At 36.3% G+C, this 22,288-nt stretch overlaps 2 protein-coding genes across 4 annotated transcripts in view; one reads left to right on the forward strand and one right to left on the reverse strand.

Annotated features, from left to right (window-relative positions):
- The window catches only part of LOC125264589 (NACHT, LRR and PYD domains-containing protein 3-like), a 35,543-nt gene extending 24,904 nt beyond the window's left edge, over positions 1-10,639 (reverse strand). The window contains exons 1-3 of one of the 3 annotated variants that reach the window (XM_048184061.1): positions 10,508-10,639; positions 2,867-3,142; positions 2,801-2,806 (exon numbers count right to left, since the gene is read on the reverse strand). In XM_048184061.1, coding sequence (XP_048040018.1) covers positions 2,801-2,806; positions 2,867-3,087 — 227 coding nt within the window. In that variant the 5' untranslated portion in view covers positions 3,088-3,142; positions 10,508-10,639. Of the gene's footprint in view, positions 1-2,800; positions 3,143-6,641; positions 6,771-10,507 lie in introns of those variants that run through there. The other 2 variants (XM_048184044.1, XM_048184054.1) reach the window with 2 other exon arrangements.
- Positions 10,585-20,768, forward strand: LOC125264736 (E3 ubiquitin-protein ligase TRIM69-like). The gene is made up of 10 exons (XM_048184376.1): positions 10,585-10,721; positions 13,717-13,799; positions 14,419-14,517; positions 15,085-15,186; positions 15,312-15,446; positions 17,283-17,420; positions 17,510-17,561; positions 17,908-17,934; positions 18,066-18,092; positions 19,837-20,768. Exons 2-10 carry the CDS (start codon positions 13,737-13,739, stop codon positions 20,394-20,396), a joined length of 1,203 nt encoding a protein of 400 aa, XP_048040333.1. The 5' UTR covers positions 10,585-10,721; positions 13,717-13,736; the 3' UTR covers positions 20,397-20,768.
- The last annotated feature ends 1,520 nt before the right edge of the window (positions 20,769-22,288 follow it).

Genomic DNA, 22,288 nt, shown 5'->3' on the forward strand with positions numbered 1-22,288 from the left:
GTGACAAAACCTTCTAACCATGTGAATTTAACCTTTACTGCACTACACTTATGTAGACCTTACATCACTCGTCAGGGTTCGATCAATATATATAACAATAATATGGGAAGGTAAATGTGCCGTTTGTGGAAAAGTTGTAAAATAAGGGAATTCCTGTCATAAATTTTCCCTTACAGCGGCACACTTGACAAACATAGCAGGATTAAAGTCATTTTCTGTACACAAACTCCTGAAAATGGTGTATGTCAGTGGTTCTCAAACCATTTAAAAATAGTAAAACAAAAACACAATTAATTGACTTTTAAATTGAAATTTTTCCATGTTTTCTGATAACTATTTTAATATATCTTTATGCATCTGTCAGTCTCATGCATAACCCAAATTTTTATAATACCATAGAATAATTTTATATTACCAAAGAATAGGTAACGTTCTCTTTGGGCCCTATCATACACCTGTCGCAATGCAGCACCAGGTGCGACGCAAGTGTTTTTTTTGATAGTTTCAGCCCAACGCAGTTATCATTTTCACGTCCTGCGCCACGTTGTTTAAATAGCAAATGCATTTGTGCGCCCATGAGTGTGCTACGTCTAAAAATGAGGTGTGTTCAGGGCCAGGCACATTGTTGGTGCTTTGCTATTTTGAGGCAACTAAAAATAGACTGCGTATTGACCAACTGAAACCTGGTTCTAAAGTCAATGGCGCAATATTTGTTTTGTTATTTAAAGAGAGTATTAGTAATATGCGCCTATATGCGGGTGCACACCACGCGTGCATTCTGCTTATTACACACACAGGGAAGTGCAGCAGCACACAAACATGCCAAATATTAAAAATAAAAAGATTACAATGGAAAATATTACTATTGTGTGCATAAAGATAAAAATGCTTTGGTGGAATCCAGCTTTTCCTGTAGATGGTCTGCACGCATGCTTTAACCTCGTGCACGAACAGATCCATCTCCTCGCTAGAGAAGCATTCCATTTTTCCGCTTACAAAGTCTGCCATGTAAATAGCGAATCTGCCATGACACAAGTGCAACTGGCTTTTAAAGAGAATGGGAGATGAAACTCTGTTTGTTTTATTTCACATTACGGCCCAAAACGCACCCAATACTCATTAAGAGAATAGGGACAACCCTTTTAGGCCATGCGCCTGGTGTGCTGACTATATTTTTACTGTCGTTAAACTAGCAAAAGTGGATTTGGACACGCCCTAAGTGCACTTGTGCCGTGTGTTTTAGACCATGTGGTTAGATCGTTAAAATAGGGCCCTTTAAGTGGCCCAAAGGTGTTAATCAACCAAATATCTAATCCTATCAGTCTTATGGGTTTGGAACAACACAAGGGTGAGTAAATGATGACAGAATTTTCATTTTTTTGTGTGAACTAGCACTTTAAGCTTGCATTCAAAGAGAATTCTATATTTGTTCAATATTGAAAAAAATATTTTGTAAGTTGCTTGAAGGTGATACTTTATCTGAAAAGTAAGAAAACCCCTGATGAAGTTTTTTTAGAAATGACAAACTAAATTGCAGCATTTTGCAAATATTTATCCATTGTTGCTTTTCCTTTAGCCGAACTGACCTTAAAGGATTAGTTCACTTTCAAATGAAAATTAGCCCAAGCTTTACTCACCCTCAAGCCATCCTAGGTGTATATAACTTTCTTCTTTCAGAAGAACACAATCAGAGAAATATTAATAAATATCCTGACACATCCAAGCTTTATAATGGCAGTGAACAGGGGTCACGAGTATGAAGCTGAAGAAAATGCCTCCATTCACATCCATCCATCATAAACGTACTCCACACGGCTCCAGGGGGTTAACCATTTCGCACATAAGTTTAAAATATTCTGGCTGACCCCCCAGCTTGAGTTTTTTAAGACGACTGTTATTTAGAACGTATCACTTTATGGTTTCCATGGTGACGCGTCATTGCTTGTCACGTCACACACCGCAGCACTGTATGAATGATGATCTGCTTTTATTTAATTTTTCCTTTTTTATTCAAAATATTCACAAATTTGTTAACTAACTGAAATATCTGATATTCCGATGTAAAAGTGGATGTGTTTTGCTGTTTAAACACCTTTGTAACAATCATGTTAGTTGAGCTTGTAAGACTGATGCCGGACTGCCTGGACCAAGAAAGGGCCACTCTTTGAGTGGAAGGTGTAGGACGTAGCATAAGTGTTTTGAACTGCGAAAGGCATTACACTTTCATCCTAAGTTGAAGACGGAAGGTGGTCTGGTGAAAGCTAGATATTTGACTTTATAACTTATTAAATATGAAGATTTTTCTTACACAAATGCATTTCTTCTCTTCAGGTGACCTTTATTAACCCCCTGGAGCCGTGTGGAGTACGTTTATGATGGATGGATGTGGATGGAGGCACTTTTGAGCTTCATTCTCTTTGGTCCCATTCACTGCCATTATAAAGCTTGGATGCATCAGGATATTTATTAATATAACACTGATTGTGTTCATCAGAAAGAAGAAAGTCATATACAAGGGTAAGTAAAGATTGGGGTAATTTTAGTTTTAAAGTGAACTAATTCTTTAATTTCAGGGGTCATGAAGGTGTTTGTCAGCAGGCATCTGAGAGTTTAGTATAGGCCATGCTCTGATGATGAATCTTTTATTATTAATATTTTTTAACATATGTTATGTACAATCAAAAAAAAAAAGAAAAGAAAAAAGCTCTAACAATCACAGAATCAGCCCTGCCTTGTGCATTTGAACAAAGTCACTGTTAACTTCCAAGTGACACTACAGTAGATAATGAATGATACTCACTTAGGGTCAGAGGTAGGTCCATCACTGAAAAGACCAATTAAGTTGTTACTCTTCATGGACACACAGCTGAATCCTGAAGAAGGTCCATTACAGAATTCAGGGGGAATAATCATGGAGTTGTTACTCTTCATGGACACACAGCTGAATCCTGAAGATGGTCCATCACTGAATTCAGGGGGAATAATCATGGAGTTGTTACTCTTCATGGACACACAGCTGAATCCTGAAGATGCTGCTCTCTGAGTGTGAACAGAAGCCTCCTCCTCTCTCTCCTCATTCACACTCATTTTACAGGCAGGTTTCTGCTTCTCTTCCTGCTAGATGAGAGGTTTGATTTCAGGCCTGTATGTGGAGGAAGAGAACATGCATTATACACTGACTTTTGACACTAAATTAAAATTAAAATAAAATTGAGGGTTTTGCTAGATTATTTACAGTAATTGGATTTCCTTTTTAATAGTTCCACTAACAGACTTCACTGGGTGATTCAATATGTGATTTTGGATATTTATGAAATATCATTACAATCATTAGTTACATTTTTGAAATTAAACTATTTAGGAAGTACATCTTATTTTAACGTATAACTAAATTTTGGGAGTTCTAAATGGAGTTGCCCTTGTGCTGGTCTTTTTACAGATGAGACAAGGATAAGGTCAACCACGGCTGCTTTCTGGGGACTCTGGAAATGTTTTGACAAGTGTTTTTTTGATCAATGTTGGGACATAATTCATTGTTGTAAAAGTTAAAACTTACAGATGAAATGTAAGATTGTTTGATTTACTGTGTAATGGGTATTTTAAATATACTGAACAGAATTATAAACGCAACACTTTTGTTTTTGCCCCCATTTTTCATGAGCTTAACTCAAAGATCTAAGACTTTTTCTATATACACAAAAGGCCTTTTTCTCTCAAATATTGTTCACAAATCTGTCTAAATCTGTGTTAGTGAGCACTTCTCCTTTGCCGAGATAATCCATCAACCTCACAGGTGTTGCATATCAAGATGCTGATTAGACAGCATGATTATTGCACAGGTGTGCCTTAGCCTGGCCACAATAAATCATTCAGTATCTGGTGTGACCACCATTTGCCTCACGCAGTGCAACACATCTCCTTTGTATAGAGTTGATCAGGTTGTTGATTGTGGCCTGTGGAATGTTGGTCCACTCCTCTTCAATGGCTGTGCGAAGTTGCTGGATATTGGCAGGAACTGGAACATGCTGTCATACGCCGATCCAGAGCATCCCAAACATGCTCAATGGGTGACATGTCCGGTGAGTATGCTGGCCATGCAAGAACTGGGATGTTTTCAGCTTCCAGGAATTGTGTACAGATCCTTGCAACATTGGGCCGTGCATTATCATGCTAAAACATGAGGTGATGGTCGTGGAAGAATAGCACAACAATGGGCCTCAGGATCTCGTCACGGTATCACATTCAAAATGCCATCAGTAAAATGCACGTGTGTTCATTGTCCATAACATACACCTGCCCATACCATAACCACACCACCACCATGGGCCACTCGATCCACAATGCTGACATCAGCAAACCGCTCACCCACACGACGCCATACACACTGTCCGCCATCTGCCCTGTACAGTGAAAACCGGGATTCATCCGTGAAGAGAACACCTCTCCAAAGTGCCAGACGCCATCAAATGTGAGCATTTGCTTACTCAAGTCGGTTACGACGACAAACTGCAGTCAGGTCGAGACCCTGATGAGGACGACGAGCATGCAGATGAGCTTCTGCAAAATTCTTTGGTTATGCAAACCGATTGTTGCAGCAGCTGTCCGGGTGGCTGGTCTCAGACGATCTTGGAGGTAAAGATGTTGGATGTGGAGGTCCTGGGCTGGTGTGGTTACACGTGGTCTGCGGTTGTGAGGCCGGTTGGATGTACTGCCAAATTCTCTGAAACGCCTTTGGAGACGGCTTATGGTAGAGAAATTAACATTCAATTCATGGGCAACAGCTCTGGTGGACATTCCTGCAGTCAGCATGCCAACTGCACGCTCCCTCAAAACTTGTGACATCTGTGGCATTGTGCTGTGTGATAAAACTGCACATTTTAGAGTGGCCTTTTATTGTGGCCAGCCTAAGGCACACCTGTGCAATAATCACGCTGTCTAATCAGCATCTTGATATGCCACACCTGTGAGGTGGATGGATTATCTCTGCAAAGGAGAAGTGCTCACTAACACAGATTTAGACAGATTTGTGAACAATATTTGAGAGAAATAGGCCTTTTGTGTTCATAGAAAAAGTCTTAGATCTTTGAGTTCAGCTCATGAAAAATGGGGGCAAAAACAAAAGTGTTGCGTTTATAATTTTGTTCAATGTAAAAATACCCTTAAGAAAATTAATCACGGTTTTGTTATAGTAAAAGTGTAGTAACCATTGTTGGGGATTAACAGTTTAGGACCCTTGAGACCAGATATGTTGAAAAAGACCTGGAGTCAAATTTAAAAAAAAAATAATAATAATAAATTGAAGAAAAATTGAATGAAGAATATTTGCAGTTTCATCAGCAGAAGCCAGCTTCAAGTCTCACAAGGAGTTCGTAGGCCGCTCTGCATACATTCACATTTCCACACAAATTATACTCTAACAGTGTCTACTGACTACGTCATTACTTCAGGTTGGATGATTCTGATTGGCTAAGAAAAATAGACAAGATTAGAAATTTTCCACACGTGGACAGATAGTAAGAAGCATATCTCCCTTTGTCACGGTGATGACGAGGGGGACCCTTGATTTAGGTACCGGATGTCCTTTTGGGGTCATGACATGGCGTCTGCTGGTCTCAAGCAGAGTGCCAGTTGTCCAGTACAAAGGGACCTGCACAAAACCCTTAGCGCACATACACAGATACACATAATTCACAGCTTCTTCAAGGTTGAAGTTGATCTGAGCTCTGCTCTGAGTAGGAAACTTTCCCAAAACATTCCGATAACATGTTCTTTTCTCTCAGGGAGAGGTACAGAGGAAAATAGATGCTTTAACATACATTGAAGAAGTCATTCAAATGATTTAACAGAAAGACATATGTTGATTAATAACTTAAAAGATATATATTGAAGCGGCAGTGGATTCCAGAATCCATCCCTTCACCATGTTTTTGGCAGATTGATTACCATTTGTATAACCACAGTTTTATTACAAATACCATGGTTAAACTATGTTTAGTAGCACAACCAAGGTTAATTTGTGGTTTCCACTGTTTAACAACAATAACCATATTATTATTATTATTATTATTAATTTGTAGTATAAGCATTGTTAATTTTCATAAGGGTGGGTTTGGTGTAAATATGGTAAAATAATGACATTTGGTCTATTAGCCACATTTGGACCACATTGGGGTCCTTGTAGTCAGCCCTTTACAAAACTCAACCAAACAAGAATTAGCCTATACATGCAGGTATGACGTACGTCTAATTTTATTATTTGGCTCACTATGGGTGGAATTTTGGCACTGTTTTAGTTTGTTATGATCGGGCCGCACTTCAGCTGTTTATTTGGGTAACGTAAGATTTGTGCCAAATAAAGTTTTCTGACTGCGGTGGTGCTTAAGCCCCTGAACATGCGTTTTATTCCTAAGGCACCCTCAACCATGATCGATGCAAACTAGACCAAGATTTAAAATACAATTAGTTCCTTTTAGGAACTAATTGTATAGTTTACAATTAGTTTAGTTTACAATTTTCAGCCATTTTGAATGGCTGTTTCCACCGTGAAGTGGAAACATGAACATGTCCTTTGAATTTGACATAAAATGTATTTAGACGCAAATGATCAGTATTACAGCTATGAAACGATAAAACGAACTTACCCTAACATGTAAAGTTTTTTTCTGATTCTGAATTCTCCGCAAAGGCACATAGTCATCGACTGCTTTCGGTTTCACTTATAAGAGTGAGTGAGTTCTGCTAAAAACAGGCAGACTGAACGTGATGACGACGGACTCCTGGCTACGTATTGTACGTACTGCATACTGCACTGAACAGGGACTAGAAGTGCCACTTGGAATGAAACAAATTAATCAGTTAGCAGCTGTTTAAAAAAAATAATAATTTTTCAAACTGAAGAATATAATTTGGTCAATTTTGAGCCACTAAATGTGAGACACCAAAGCTCTGATGTGTACCGTATATCACAAGTCAAGAGTTCATAGTTCTGCTGAGAAAACAATGTTTGTGAAGTATTACAATAAAATGGGGCTTGATTGTAAAACTAAATTTAAGATATTATTATTATTATTATTTTATTTCTTTTTTAGCCTATTTGCAGTGTTGGGGAAATTTACTTTTAAAAGTAATTCATTATAATTAAAGCTGGTTAGATTACTTATGAATTGTAATCAGTTACTGATTACAAATTACATGACAAAATTTGTAATCAGTAATATAATCTCTTAGATTACACATTTTTGGTAATGTAATTTTACTACTTTTGGATTATATTTAGATTACTTTTGTGCTAACCCTTATTTGATGTCACATATATTGTAGTATAATCTTGTACTATTTTGACAGATACAAAAATATATTCCAAAAAAAAATTCAATTCACCAACAAGAGCCTCAACAGTTAATACTAACTGTTATAAGTACATTTAGAAAACAGCAAAATTACAAAAACAAATATTCTTGTTGTTGATGATTTCTGTGCACGATTCCACACCCCTCCCCCTCACTGCCGGAAAAACTCAAAGAATCACAAACGTATATAAGCAGCAGCAGGTTTATTATGAAAAAAATATAAACTTTAAAAAAAAATGAAAAATTAGGAGAATCAATGAATTGTGAACTTACTGCCATTGTGTAAATAATATGTAATCATGTAATCCATAAAAAAGTAACTGTAGTTTAATTATGAGTATTTAAAAAAAATAGTAGTTTACTCTAATTACAAGCACTTGATTTTTGGAATCTGATTACGTAATCCAGATTACATGTAATCCTGTGACTACCCAGCTGTCACAGAGGGTGTTGGGTTTTGTTTCATGTTTATGGTTTGTCATGTGCTCACTTGCCATGGGCACGTTCAAGCTCAAACCGGTGCGCAATGTTTTGCTACGTTTTCCGGGTTGAACGACATGTTTCCTGGAAACGGTGTGCAAAAGGTTTGAGATATGTTTTCTCTTGTTTGGTGGGTGTGTAAAAAATGACAGCCCAATCAGCATCAACATGCATATAAACCACGTGGTATTAAAGAAACAGCTCGTAAATGTAATTAACATCAAAATAAATTCACAAGAGCAAGTATTGTTTGCACATGTGTATTTACATTAATGATAAAATAACTTAAATAATAAGAGCACAAGTACAGATCTGGAACTTCTTTAAGTCTGTTTAAATATCATTTAGTAACTGCAATGTCTTCTGGTCCATATTCTTTCCTTAGGAAAGTGTGCTAGACACTGATAATGTAACATAAAAATACTATACTTATATATTTTGCTATTGCATTGTGGAGTAATACTTTCATAAACTTTCATAAACATAAAGGCAAATGTTGGATCACAATAATTAGGAACCACAGTTTCCACAAATCCCTTCACTCGATTGGGATGTTGTCTTTTATTCTGGACGGCAAGGGCAGTGACTGTAATATTGAGCGTATTTTGCAGTATTAAACGCTGTAGTTGCAACCCTTGCGTCATCAGAACAGTTTGTTCAATGCACCACCGTTTCCATTTAAAAAATGTTTTGCAATGTTTTGTCGGGGCTGAACGCAGCCCATGTGTCTTCCTTGTTTATATTCAAATCATGTGATTCCCTTATTCTCATGTGATCCTGCCATGTGCTCCCCTGTTCATGTGTTTGGTTGTCTATTGGTTCATTGGTTAATTGTTCACAGGTGATCTTTGTTTGTTCATTAGTCCTTGTATATTTAAGCCCTCATGTTTGCCGAGCATCCCTTGTCAGTTGTTGTCCATGTACCACAGTTGGTAGGTTGATTATGCTCTTGTTTATTTCTAGTCAAGGTTAATTAAGCCATGTCATTGTTTATGTTGTATTTGCTTAAGTTAAATAAACTACACTTGGGTCCTCGCAACTTGCCGCCACATTACACCAGTTCTGATTATAATATTGCGTTACTTCCTAAAGTAACTAATTACTAGTTAATTAACGAGTTACTTTTTATAAAAAGTAATGCGTTACATTACTTTTGCATTACTTTTCCTTACCTGGGCTGGGCTTGCTTGTTTGTTTTTTAATAACAAAAAAAGTTCTATTTTTGGCAAATGTTAAGGTCCTTTATCACCAAAAGTGAAATGAATAAGCCTCAGGCTGAAGGAAATGCATATTTACTTATGTACAGTAGAGGGTGCTGCTCAAACTAACCTTTCAGCTGTACAACCATTCTAGATCATAGAAGAATTGGATACAGAAAGTTCAACAGTTTTAATACAGGAGAAGAAAGTTCAACAATCTTATTTCTAAATCTAGAGTAATTTTTGTTAATTGGATCATTGAAGGTCAGCAGCAAAGACATTGTTTAATAAAGTGAGATTATATATTTGTGTAATTTAATATAGTTAATCATTACAGGTTTGCATAAATTCTGAGATTGCATTTCACTGTTTTTATTCGTTTTCAGGATTACTGAATGTTTTCGTGCAAGTGAGATGAGTAAATGCATGTTCGCATTTACTCTAGAATTACAATCATGTTTATACAGTGCACACAACACCTCTGCACTTTATTTCTGTCAACATGGGGACAGGAGAGCTGTCAGTCAATAAATATGAACAAGTAACTTGAATTACTTGCAAAAGTAACTCAGATATTTTGTTGTAACTTTAAAAAAGTAATTTGTTACTTTACTAGTTACTTGAAAAAGTAATCTGATTATGTAACTGCATTACTTGTAATGCATTACCCCAACACTGCCTATTTGTAACAACTTTCAGTCCTAGGGCCTGATTCGTTGAAAAAAAAAGAAAAAAGGATGATTTGAGACACAAAATAACATTATATTACATTATACACATTTACAATATACATACACATTTATAAAATATTGTACAATCGTCTGTAAGTTGTTATATAATTTATTATAATTATGTATAGTTAATTAATTATAAAACATTATAATTGTTTGTTGTTTTGAGTTGTTGTTAGAGCTTTAGGCTGTATACAGGCTTATGTCATTTGTTTTATGTTTGTACAAAAATGGATATTTCATATTATATCACTCTGCAAGGTGAAATTGAATGTCCTTTAAACATTAGATCCTCTATATTAAACCTAGGATTACTTTCGATATTTATGAATTACATTTGAGTTATCTAATGATTTATGTGTTTATTTATGTAAGCAACATACGTTGAATACAGAAGGTGGTCTTGCGGAAACTGGATATTTTACTTCATAACTTGTTAAATATGAATATGTTTTTTTTTTATTTTTTTTATACAAATGCATCACTTCTCTTCAGAAGGCCTTTATTAACCCCCCGGAGCCGTGTGGAGTACGCTTATGATAGATAAATGTGGATGGGGACACTTTCTTCAGCTCATACTTGTGACCCCTGTTTACTGCCATTATAAAGCTTGGGTGCGTCAGGATATTTATTTAAAATATCTCCCATCATGTTATATCAGAAACGAAGGAAGTCATATACACCTAGGATGGCTTGAGGGTGAGTAAAGCGTGGGCTAATCTTCATTTAAATAATAGTACTCGCTTACATTGGGCCACAATAAACATGGAGTCTCGTTCATTCCGCATCTCTTTTCCGGAAACCCCCGAATGACGTTCGGCTCGTGTTCGGCTCTGCGAAGTCACTGTATGTAAACAAGGTCAAGTATTCGCTGCAGTCTTCATTCTCCACTGACCCACTGACTCGTCAGACGACTTTCTCTTGCGAAGGGTCCATCCAGCGACACAGCACACCTCCTGCAGGTACAGCGATGAATGCATAGAAACATAAGCAGCTACGCATGTTGAATTATTTACTGTATGTCTATTTCTTGCAAACCCTTTGCAGCATGTTGTTTTCTCATGTACGCTCCGTCATGAAAAGACAGCATGGCGTTGTTTACATACTCTTCGCAGTGTGAAGATCATGCAAATGATGTTGTGTCGGACTGATTTGAGAATGTCATTCAAGGGCATTACCTCATCAGTATACATGAATGATCTTGTGCAGTGCAGCAAAGTCATGTGTCTCTTCCAGTATTCACTCAGCAGGTCCAGACTGTCTGTCAGCATTACAATGCAGTCATAACATTTCGCAGATTTTCATTATATTCATTTAATATATCCTTCTGAACTCTAGTATTAATGCAGATATTTAAGACTATTATGTGGAGCTAATACAATCCTAAATGTGTTGTGAAATATGACTAAATACCAATTATAATTATTTGTAGTATCATTCCTGAGGACAGACAGGTGAGACTTAAAAAAAGGACCATCTAGCATTTCTATATAAATGATATATAAATTCCTGAATCTATGCTATTTTTAATGGCTCATTTAGTTTACAATATGACATTACTGTAAATTAGCTAGTCTTTCAAAGCAGTATATACTTCCTCTTTGTCAATGTTTGTTAGCTCTTCAACCTTGCTAACAGGAGTTTCATTGGATAATCCTCCACCAGACTGAATTACAGACTGCTTTACGTCACGTGTGCGTTCATCCCCAGATACTTAAAGGCTATTCAAATGATGGACATGTAGCTTTTGCATAGATAGTTATTTTTCACAATGATCTTGATGTCTAAAATATGTTTGTTATGCGTTGTACTGTTTTTAGTGATGTTTGCTGATAACTCGACTTTCACCTGACAGATGATAAAATGGGTGGAAAAAATAGAAAAGCTGCCCTGCAAACACCCACAACACTCATCATGGAGAATTTTGCATAGACAAGCACCACTTACTATCTTCAGAAAATGATAAAATCTATAGTTTTGTTGTCATTCTACACTTGTGAAAAAGAAGTTGGATACTTTTAAAAATAGTATTATGGAAATCATGTACTTTAAAAGAAAATACTTAAGTGTGAACTGAATGTAATGTTTTTAAACACTTTAATTGCAATTAAATAAAAATGTAGTAGTTAAATTTATATCAAAAGCAATTATTAAATGCAACTTATCAGTTATATTTTTTGACCCTACTTAACTAGGATCTATTGCATTTGATATAAATGTAATTACTACATTTTTATTTTAATTACATCTTTATATGTAAGTTCATAATTACTTAAATTGTCTTTGAAATATGGTTAAAGTTACTGATGAATGAACTGACAAACATTTATGGTCAACTAAAGTATATATTTTAATGTCATTTTTTTATTGAAATTTGCATGTCATGAATTTAAATATTTGAAATGATAAATTTACAATACAGTACATTAAAAATATATTAACTTTAAATAGTTAAATAATATTTCATAATACTTTACATGTGCTTTAATATGTTAGTCAACACATTAAAATAAGTGTACTTCTTTAAAACATGACAAGCAAAACAATGATTTAAAAATGTTCTTTACAGTAAAACGTTTAATTTGACATTACTACAAAGTGCACTTTTTAAAAGTCTACTTAAGTGTGTTAAGAAACAGTCATGAAAGTGTCTTTCTTTAAAGGTGCCCTCGAATGAAAAATTGAATTTATCTTGGCATAGTTAAATAACAAGAGTTCAGTACATGGAAAAGACATACAGTGAGTCTCAAACTCCATTGCTTCCTCCTTCTTATATAAATCTCATTTGTTTAAAAGACCTCCGAAGAACAGGTGAATCTCAACATAACACTGACTGTAACAGTCAGGGTGTACGCCCCAATATTTGCATATGCCAGCCCATGTTCCCAGACTAGGTAAGCAAGCAAGGACAACAGCGAAAAATGGCAGATGGAGCAATAATAACTGACATGATCCACGATAGCATGATATTTTTAGTGATATTTATAAACTGTCTTTCTAAATGTTTCGTTAGCATGTTGCTAATGTACTGTTAAATGTGGTTAAAATTACCATCGTTTCTTACTGTATTCACGGAGACAAGAGCCGTCATTATTTTCATTATTAAACACTTGCAGTCTGTTTAATTCATAAACACAACTTCATTCTTTATAAATCTCTCCAACAGTGTGTAATGCTAGCTTTAGCCACGGAGCATAGCCTCAAACTCATTCAGAATCAATGTAAACAATATAACAGTATACAATACTCACATAATCTGACGCATGCATGCCGCATGCATGACGGACACTTTGTAAAGATCCAATTGAGGGTTATATTAGCTGTGTAAACTTTGTTTATGCACTGTTCAAGGCAAACGCAAGCTCCGTGGCCGTGGAGCAGGAGAATTAAAGGGCCAGCAGCCCTGAATCGGCTCATTTATAATGATGCCCCAAAATAGGCAGTTAAAAAAATGAATTAAAAAAAAAAATCTATGGGGTATTTTGAGCTGAAACTTCAGACACATTCAGGGGACACCTTAGACTTATATTACATCTTTTTAAAAAAAGTTCACCTTTAAGTACACTTAAGCAGCCTTTTATTTCAAATTAAATTTCATATAATATTATATACCTGCAAGTACAGTATTTTTAAACAGTATACGAAGTATACTACAAGTATACATCCAATACAATTAAGTGCACTTCTTTTTCACAAGGGTTTAGATCATGTGGTCATATGTTGTATCAACATTGAACTCCTGAAGCTTTGCTTTATTTAGGTCAAGGGTAAGGTGTGACTGTTTTGGTCATTAAAATCAGTCATATAAATCAGCTTAGTGTTTAATCATTGATCTGTTGTGAAGGTCAACAAACTGTCTGCTATGTTTTTCAGTGGTATAAAGTAGGCCTGTCTATCACTGGGGCAGAAAACTTTTGTCATTTCCTGTTTTCTCTGTTTTTATTTTCTCTCTTGAAGGATTTCAGTGAGTACCAGCCATGATGATGCAGTGTCTTCAGTTTCTGGTTGAACCAACCAAGAATGTTGCAGAGAAGTTTAAGGTACAGTACTTTTCATATCTTGATAGTCTGAATGGCTTAAAAACATTGATGTAAAAAATGAACCTGTTTATATGAAAAGCTCTGACATCAGTTGGACATAACAAAGTTTGTTCCTTCTTTTCTATCCTGTAGTCCAAAAGTGAGATAAAGGCTCTTTTAGCTAGTCTTTGTAACTGATTTCAATAGTTGTGAGTCTTTTTGCTGCTCATTAGCAGGAGACAAAGACAGAGGAAGTAGATCACACATGAGCTGCATTTTAATCAAACACTGTCCTTGTTTGTTTGGCATAGCCTTCATGAACAAACTTAACTGCCTGAACTGACAACAGCTTGAAATAAAGTCTCACATAGTCAAACTGTCGGCATAATGTCTGGTTCCACATTAAACCTTACTGTAGCCAAAAACCTGTCCACACGACAGGAAGAGACCGTATGACTGACATGAAAAGAGGCCAATCAATAGTTTGTTTTGTTGTAATGTGTCGTTTAGCTGCAGGAGATTTCTGTCCATCATAAGTAAACTGCACAGATTGAATGAATCTGATGAATTTGTTTTTCTTGTGTTTCATAAATAAGACTGGAATTGACATATCTTAAATATTGATTTTATTTGCGTACAGGAGTTTCGTAAGAAGGTGAAGAATGAGAAGAGAGAACCGCTGGACGAGAGCCAGCAGTTCATTGTGAACCTCGCCAAGGATCTGGGACGTGTCTGTCAGGTACAGCCACAGATACAGGACTGATACACTGATGAATCAGAGCTGATGCTGAATAATCACATGCAGAAAAAATTGGGCAATTTTAGAATTTAAAGGTGTCATGACATGAGAAATCAAATTTGCCTTGATATAAGAGTGTACCATTAAAACATCCTGCAAGTTTCAGGGCTTAAAACATCCTCCTCATTATAAACAAAGCATTTAATCAAGCTCCAAAAACAGCTCGTTTTGATATTGCGGGATTTTTGACGTCACAAGGGAAAATATATTTACATTCTCCTGCCTCCAGAGCAAGACATCAACCAATAGTTATACATCATCACATCATAGGCCCCGCCCACTGGTGTTCAGTCACTTAACGGCTGACATTTACCTACACCAGATGTGAGCATCACATCACATAAAATCCATTATAATCACTGATGTTGTCTACACTTATACAGTATACACATAATCCAACATGCTTGAGTCTGTGGTTTTCACTGTGGTTTCAGTGTGATGTTGGTCATGCAGAGATGAGCTCATGAGTGTCACGTGTGTGTGTGTCTTCTCTCCTGATGGTCACAGAGGTCAGAGGTTTTGGAGCATGTCTCAAAGAGTGAGGACGTTTGGCCCACTCTCTCCTGCAGGGCCTTCATTCTGGAGTGGGCATCACTGCTAGAGAGCAAGGTGATTCATACCTTTACTGTCATTTTTCTGCATTCACTGAAACCAAAATGCTGCAAATAAATGTGATTTTTGACACCTTAAAAGGCTGCCTGTGTAGATTTTGTCACAAAATATTGTTGTAACAGAAACGACCAATGCAGACTGACGGCTGGCCAGAGAGCAGTGACTGGAAGGATTTGGCTCTGAGCAGTGAGCAGGACATGGAGAGCGCTAAGAAACTCATCCTCAACTGGACCAAAGACCTGAGAGCACAACCTGAGGTACTCACACATCAGACTGGATCTACCACTGCCTCTATGGCTTCCTGTTTAACCCTATAAAGCCTACTGTATCATTTCTAACAGGGTTCAGATACTTTAAAAAAATTAAATTCCAGGACATTTCAAGCGCTTTTTTTGGGGTTTCAAGGACTACAATCACTTATCAAACGATATCTTTATTATGTTTCCAACTCTAAACAAGGTAAATAGATAAATAAAAATATACTGATAAAACAAAATTAAATTAAGCATATTCAAATTAAACAATGACATTGGCAACTTTAAGTATGGGAACATTAACAAAGCCCACTTAGAGCTTTCAATCTAATGACTTGTTTGCACTACAATACTATTTTTTAAGGATTTATATTAATACAACTTACAACTTATTTAATATTATGTATTAAATACAAAGCTTATAGTGGCTATTGTTGTTTAGTAAGTAATAATTTTTATTGTTGGTGTACTTGGTATTGAGAATACAGTCTGATGGGGATTTATCAATGACTTCAGTGCAGGTTATATAGTTGCGCCAGTAGGTGGCGACAAGGTACTGACTAAGACTGAGTTAGTACACCATTCATTAAAAATGCTTCCTCATTCAAACTGTTTACTTTTCCCCATAAATATATGAAGAATAATGAAAGCTGTATCATATACTTGGAAATATATGAGCAATATCATGCAAAATGGCATAGATTTATCATATGGGCTGCAGTTTTAATTTTGCGTGAAAAGATTGTATTTGTGTTTTTTCAAAAACAACAACAAAATATTTTAAAATTAAACATAATTTTCATATTGTCTTTCAATAATTCAAGTACTTTCAAGTACCTCTTTTTTAGAGAATTTTAGAGGGTTTTCCTGCACTTAAATTTCAAAAAGTCAAATTCAAGTACTTCAAGCACTTGTTGCAAAAACCTGATCCAAAGAATCTACTCCATGTCTTCTGTCGTCTGATTGATAGTTTATACTTTTTTTAGCAAGTAAAAGGTTTTTTAGTATATTTGTATAAACATCCACCTTCATCTTGTGGTTCACATGTCTTTGATATCTTAGTTGGTTTGTATAAAGTATACGTCAGAATAACTTTTCTATTGTTAGTAGCATTTCAAGATGAACACTTACCTGACTGAAGCAATGTAGCTTTGCTTGATTATCCATACTTCATTTAGTAGAAAAATCATGTTAAAATGTGAGTATCAAATATGATCCATCGGTTCATCTGTCAATCATCATTGTATTGCATTATGTTTTAAAATTACAGAGCTTTGATCATTAAACTAATCATTTAAATATCGTCTTTCTAAGACATATTATTGAGAGATATAGAGCGACAACTGAGATTTAAACGCAATTTATGTAAGTGTCTGCTATACTGTTATAAAGATCTCATTGATTTACATTACAAGCATCAGAATTTCATCTTTTTTGCGATAAAAATTTCATCATCTGTACCAAATTGCATATTTTTTTTCTCAGTTTGAGCCTGTGAATATTTATTTATTTATTTATTTTTAATATAAGCTCCATATTCTCACTATCACACATACTATATAAGCCATAAATGTTTCAAATGTGATAATTAACAAAAAAACACATTTCCAAACTTTGTTTTTTTTAAAGGTTGACACATTAAAAAGAGGCAGATTTCATATATGCCAGTCTTTACAGAGTTGAAAACTGAAAAAAATGTCAACTTTTAAAGTGTTTTTAAATGACATCCTCAGACCTGTATGCTATTAGTTTTTGAATATTATATTTTGGGATGAATCGTTGCATGTCAGTTGCATTGATTGGCAACATTTGTGTCATTTATTCCCCCTCTGTGTGCAGCAAAGTGTCTGGCCTGGAGAGCAGGTGGTGGCGGTTTTGGATGACTTTGAGAATCACTGGAAAAGAGGTCGGATGGCCACCCTGCAGTCGGCCGTGGAGCTGGTGTTCTGGACACTCATCAACAAGGAACTAGACAAGGTATGAAGAAAGTGACATTACAGGAACTTCAGAGGGGACAAATTGCTTTATAGTAACACAAAACCTTTCTGATTTATCTGTGTGTTCAGGAGAACATTCCCCAAAAGTGGCTCATGTGGAAACAGAGGAGCCAAAAAATAGGTCAGATCATCTCTTCAGTGTCTTGAATATCATGAATCTAAAAAGACATCAAAGGTGCTATAAATTACTTCAGTCATTGTCAGAAAACCTGAATATGTTAAAGGCTGTTTCTGATTGGCTAAAATGTGTGTGCTGCTCTCCTGACATGTGATGCGCATGTAAACACAGTATTTTAGCGTCCATATAAACATTGCAGTTGAATTGTATTTATTTATATATAGCAATATGTTCATTTGTGTGTCAGGTGGTAGGTATATATTATGCATGGTATTAAAAAATCTTGCTGACAGCATCTTTATTTTTAATATTTTTAGCTCAATTCTATTTCTTGTTGTTTTTCACTTAGGTGCCACCCCATATATTCCTCACATAGGTGAGTCACTTTGTTAGTGCTTCTCTTCTGATCATATTAATATATTCCAGACAGATTTGCAGTTATAGGGTGGATTGAATATTAAGACTTACTATAAACTATGAGCTAATTATTGCTTTTGTTGTTTTTAGTGTGGGACTGGATTTGTGATGCAGGAGGTAAGACGTGTAAGATGTGTGCTCTGATCCAAAACCTAGTGAGCGGCATTGCTGTCTACTGACTACAAAGACAGCTGCCTTTGAAGGCATCATCCTATGCAGCACCTATGTGTGCATCATACAAATAATGTTTCTCATATGAAGCATGCAGGAGACTCAATAGACACACTGCCATTCAAAAGTTTGGGGTCATTAATATTTTTTTGATGTTTTTAAAAGAAGTCTCTTATGTTCACCAAGGCTGCATTTTCAGCAGCCATCCCAGCTAACAAAAAAAACATTCTAAAAACGTTTTGCAATGTTCCCATTAAGTTATGAAAACTTTATTTCTCTATTTCTCAAAAATATGTTTTTGTTTTTGGTTATGTGAACATTATGGGAACATTCGATGTCATCATTTTGCAAACATTATGGGAACATTACTTTGAATGTTCTCTAAAAATTCTAAAACGAGTAGTAACATTTAAAAAAAAAAAGTTAGATGAACCTCTAACAAACATTTTATGGAAAAAAAATGTTCCATGTAGATGTATAAGTAATGTTTTTGTTACATATCACACACAAATACTGAGTAAAATTGACATTTTCTCAAACTATTTACTTGTAATTATACCAAAAGATATCAAAATACTATTTAATACCAAAAAGTAATCTGCCATCTTGTTACAGTGTGCTGTGGAATTACAAGTTTAGCATCACATACAATTAGAATTTAGATCAAATTTTGTCTGAAGGCCCTGATACACCAAGCCGACCAGCCCAGTTTTTTCGGTGTGTTCCTACTCAGACCCTGTCAGGCATTTTGTAGCCGATTCAGCATGTTGAATTGACGTCTGTCGATGAGAGAGATCACTCTGATTGGCTGTTCATCTTAGCAAACAAGTCAATGCATGAGAATACACTGACATAAGGCCACAAAACTAATACTAAATAAAATGATGTGAAAATCACCCCGCCTACTCATTCATATAAAGCAATATATTGATTTAAATTTTGTAAGACACTTTTTGTTTACAAAGGCAATATGCGTGGGGCTGTGAATGTTCATGAATAATGCAGTGATTCACACCTAAGGAGACAATGACCGACATAATGAGCTTTTCAGTTAGGTTTGTGAGAACTACTGTTGTATTAATGTTAATATAATGTCCATGTGAAAGTGATGAAAGCAAGCAAAGAAGTCAAGACGGAACAGACAGAATTTTACGTCATTTTACCTGAGCATTCGAATCCACAAATATTTTCATATTAACATGAGCCGACTGGAATGAAGAGAGTGATCAGCATGATGAATATATAAAATAAGAATGCACTGATTTGCTTTACGGTTTGTAGCTATATATGCAGTTCTAGTTTTGGTTTATCTGTTTGAAAGACAAATATAGACTACTGATATAGGCAGTTATTTTTTATTTTTTCCTTACACTCAGGCGCAGAACACACGTGTTAGTTGACAGTCGCCTTTAGTCCTTTTAGTATGTTCAAGCACAGTTTTTAGGCCTGGATACAGTAGACGCAGGGCGACAACGCAATCAGCTTTCATTGCCACTAGTTCTTTGACATCAACTTGGTGTGTCAGGGCCTTAAATATGGTATCTTTCAAACTTATGTATTCTTTGAATCAAAAGCATGGCTTTGATGACTTAAAATGCTGCTTACATTGGAAACCATTTGATTTATTCATAGTTTACAAATTGTTTCATTGATACACTTTAGTCTTGACCCTTCATTCATTCCATCATAGTGGAGGTGACCCTTGATCTGGACACGGCCAATCCTGACCTGCTGATCTCCGAGGATGAGAGGCGCATGCGTTGTGGTTTCAAGCGCAAAGATGTGCCCAACTATCACCAGCGCTTTGACGGTTGGTGGTGTGCGGTCGGATCCGAAGGCTTCGCCTCTGGCCGGCAGTACTGGGAGGTGGATGTTGGAGAAATGGACTGGCGTATCGGCGTGGCGAAAGAGTCAGCCTTGCGTAAGGGCTTCAAGTCCCTGAACACCGACACTGGATACCTGACCCTGCGACTGGAGCGTGGCACGGAGCTGAAGGCCCTCACCGTGCCCTTCACCGCCCTGCCGGCCACCTTGATTCCTCGAAAGGTCGGCGTCTACCTTGACTTCGGCAACGGCCAGCTGTCCTTCTATGACGTGGAGAACCGCTCTCACATCTACACCTACAACGAGACATTTGGCGAAAAGCTCTTCCCGCTGTTCGGAACGGTGGAGATCGTCAAGGACCTGGTGATCAGATCACCCGGGAACAGGAGCCACTGCCTGTGTCCCGGCATGTGCCTGTGGGGTTGAGACCACAGCACCTCCAACCAGAGCCCAGTGCTTAATCTCTAGAGCAGTGGTTCTCAACCGGTCGCAGCCTAAAAATGTTACCTTTGTTCAGAGAGAGCAGGCAAAAAAAAAAAAAAAAACATGCAACAAATACATCTTTATATACAACAATTGTATATCCAACTTATTTTGCAATACGGATATTAGGGTTGGGGTAAAAAACCCAACTTGGGATTAGTTTTTTTCCATGTGTAATGGCACTTGTGTGCTAGAGACAGGTGTATGGACCCTTTTCAGAGACTGTGATGACAGGTTTCCACTGTAATCACTTCGCAAATCTAAGTTTTTCATATTTTAGTTTTTTTAAAAATAGTATATTTAAGCAATATCACACGGGTAGCAGTGCGATATGGCTGTATATTAGCACGGCTATAGGTATGCTGATATACAGCCATATCACACAACTACGAGTGTGATATTGCATTTATACAACAGTTCGATGGCACAAGTGTGTAAAACCCTCTTTTGTGCAGAACTACTTCCTTCCCCCATGGATTCAAATCTCAAGTTGACAGTTTAACGGTTCAAGCCTCTGTTACTAATTATAAAACGTCACTTTAGTACACAATAATATTTAAATTAATGACAATAGCCATTATAAAAGACAATAAGAAGTAAACATAAGCAAACAATTCAGTCGAACGTACAAAAGCAGCACTCTAGTACAGTATTTAAGTTAAATATAGCCTAAATATAAAGTTATGAAACTTAATTTCCCCCTTAACCCAAATCGATTTGCTCTGGAACAAGTGATAGATTAATAAGACTAAAGATTTGCTATTTGATATAACCCAAATAAATTATATCTCGTTTAACCACTATCTACATAAGAGCCAGCGACAAATACCTGAAGAATTGGCTGTTCTCTGTGGATGCACGAGCACTAAACGGCCGCTGACGGCCTGGACCATGCATCTGTGAAAGCATCTAAACAAATTGTAAAATATGTGCTATGTTTTTATATTAGTCACATATTTGATAACTACATTAATAACTACATTCTTGCCTAAAAACTATTAAAAGTTGATCGACTGCCATGACAGTTGCCACAAGCAGAATGATACAAACGGTGAAACAGTTCCAGTGCTGAAACTGGTAGAATATCACACAGCTGGAAAAGGCTCTTAGCCAATCAGATTCGAGAACCAGAACAAACTGATGTATTTTTATTTATAACACTATAGTTTGTGATATTTTACCTTGCCAGTAGATAACAAAAAAAAACAAATCACAGATTGTTTCTTTTGTTATTGGAGCAAATGGGAATACAAAAATTATATTTGCTATCGTCTCCCGTTCACAATAACATTTTACCCAAGTATGACGACTTCTGCTTCTGAGAGCCCTGGAAATGTGAAAAGGGTCCATATATTAAAGTTCAAAAGACAATTAGAAACCACTCAAGCTTTGAAGACAAATTTCTTCTTTGACCAATACATGTTAATCATTTTCTGTATTGTCAAGCATATGCATTTCATAGCAAGATTAAGTCTTTGATGCTAAGGACTACTTTTTGACAGTAAACACATACTGTTTTGGGTCGTTTCGTGTAAAAATGTATAGTCTTGAAGCAAAACCAGTTGAGAACCAGTGTTGTAGACTTCATTAGCATTAGATAAACCACTGGGCCATATTAGTCGGTCAGTTCTTAGTGACTGACAGCGATCCATAGCGGTCAAGACCAATAATTTCATCAAGGTAGTGTACGATGTCTTTCAGCTACTGCTTCTGTGGTACTTTTGAACCTGCGTCTGTCTGCACCTTATTATAATAGTGTTCACCTGCCCTGTCTGCACTTTCACATTCATCTGACAAACTGAAATCACGAAAACGCACTTTATGTGAATAATAAA

Source organism: Megalobrama amblycephala, linkage group LG1 (assembly GCF_018812025.1).
Source record: "Megalobrama amblycephala isolate DHTTF-2021 linkage group LG1, ASM1881202v1, whole genome shotgun sequence".
NCBI lineage: Eukaryota > Metazoa > Chordata > Actinopteri > Cypriniformes > Xenocyprididae > Megalobrama > Megalobrama amblycephala.

What these genes read in the sequence shown, in the direction of transcription:
- LOC125264736 (XM_048184376.1), top strand. Translation starts at nt 13,737, where the DNA reads ATGATGATGCAGTGTCTTCAGTTTCTGGTTGAACCAACCAAGAATGTT. An exon ending in ATGTTGCAGAGAAGTTTAAG is followed by an intron (nt 13,800 to 14,418) that starts GTACAGTACTTT and finishes ATTTGCGTACAG; the next exon opens with GAGTTTCGTAAGAAGGTGAA. An exon ending in CTGGATTTGTGATGCAGGAG is followed by an intron (nt 18,093 to 19,836) that starts GTAAGACGTGTA and finishes ATTCCATCATAG; the next exon opens with TGGAGGTGACCCTTGATCTG.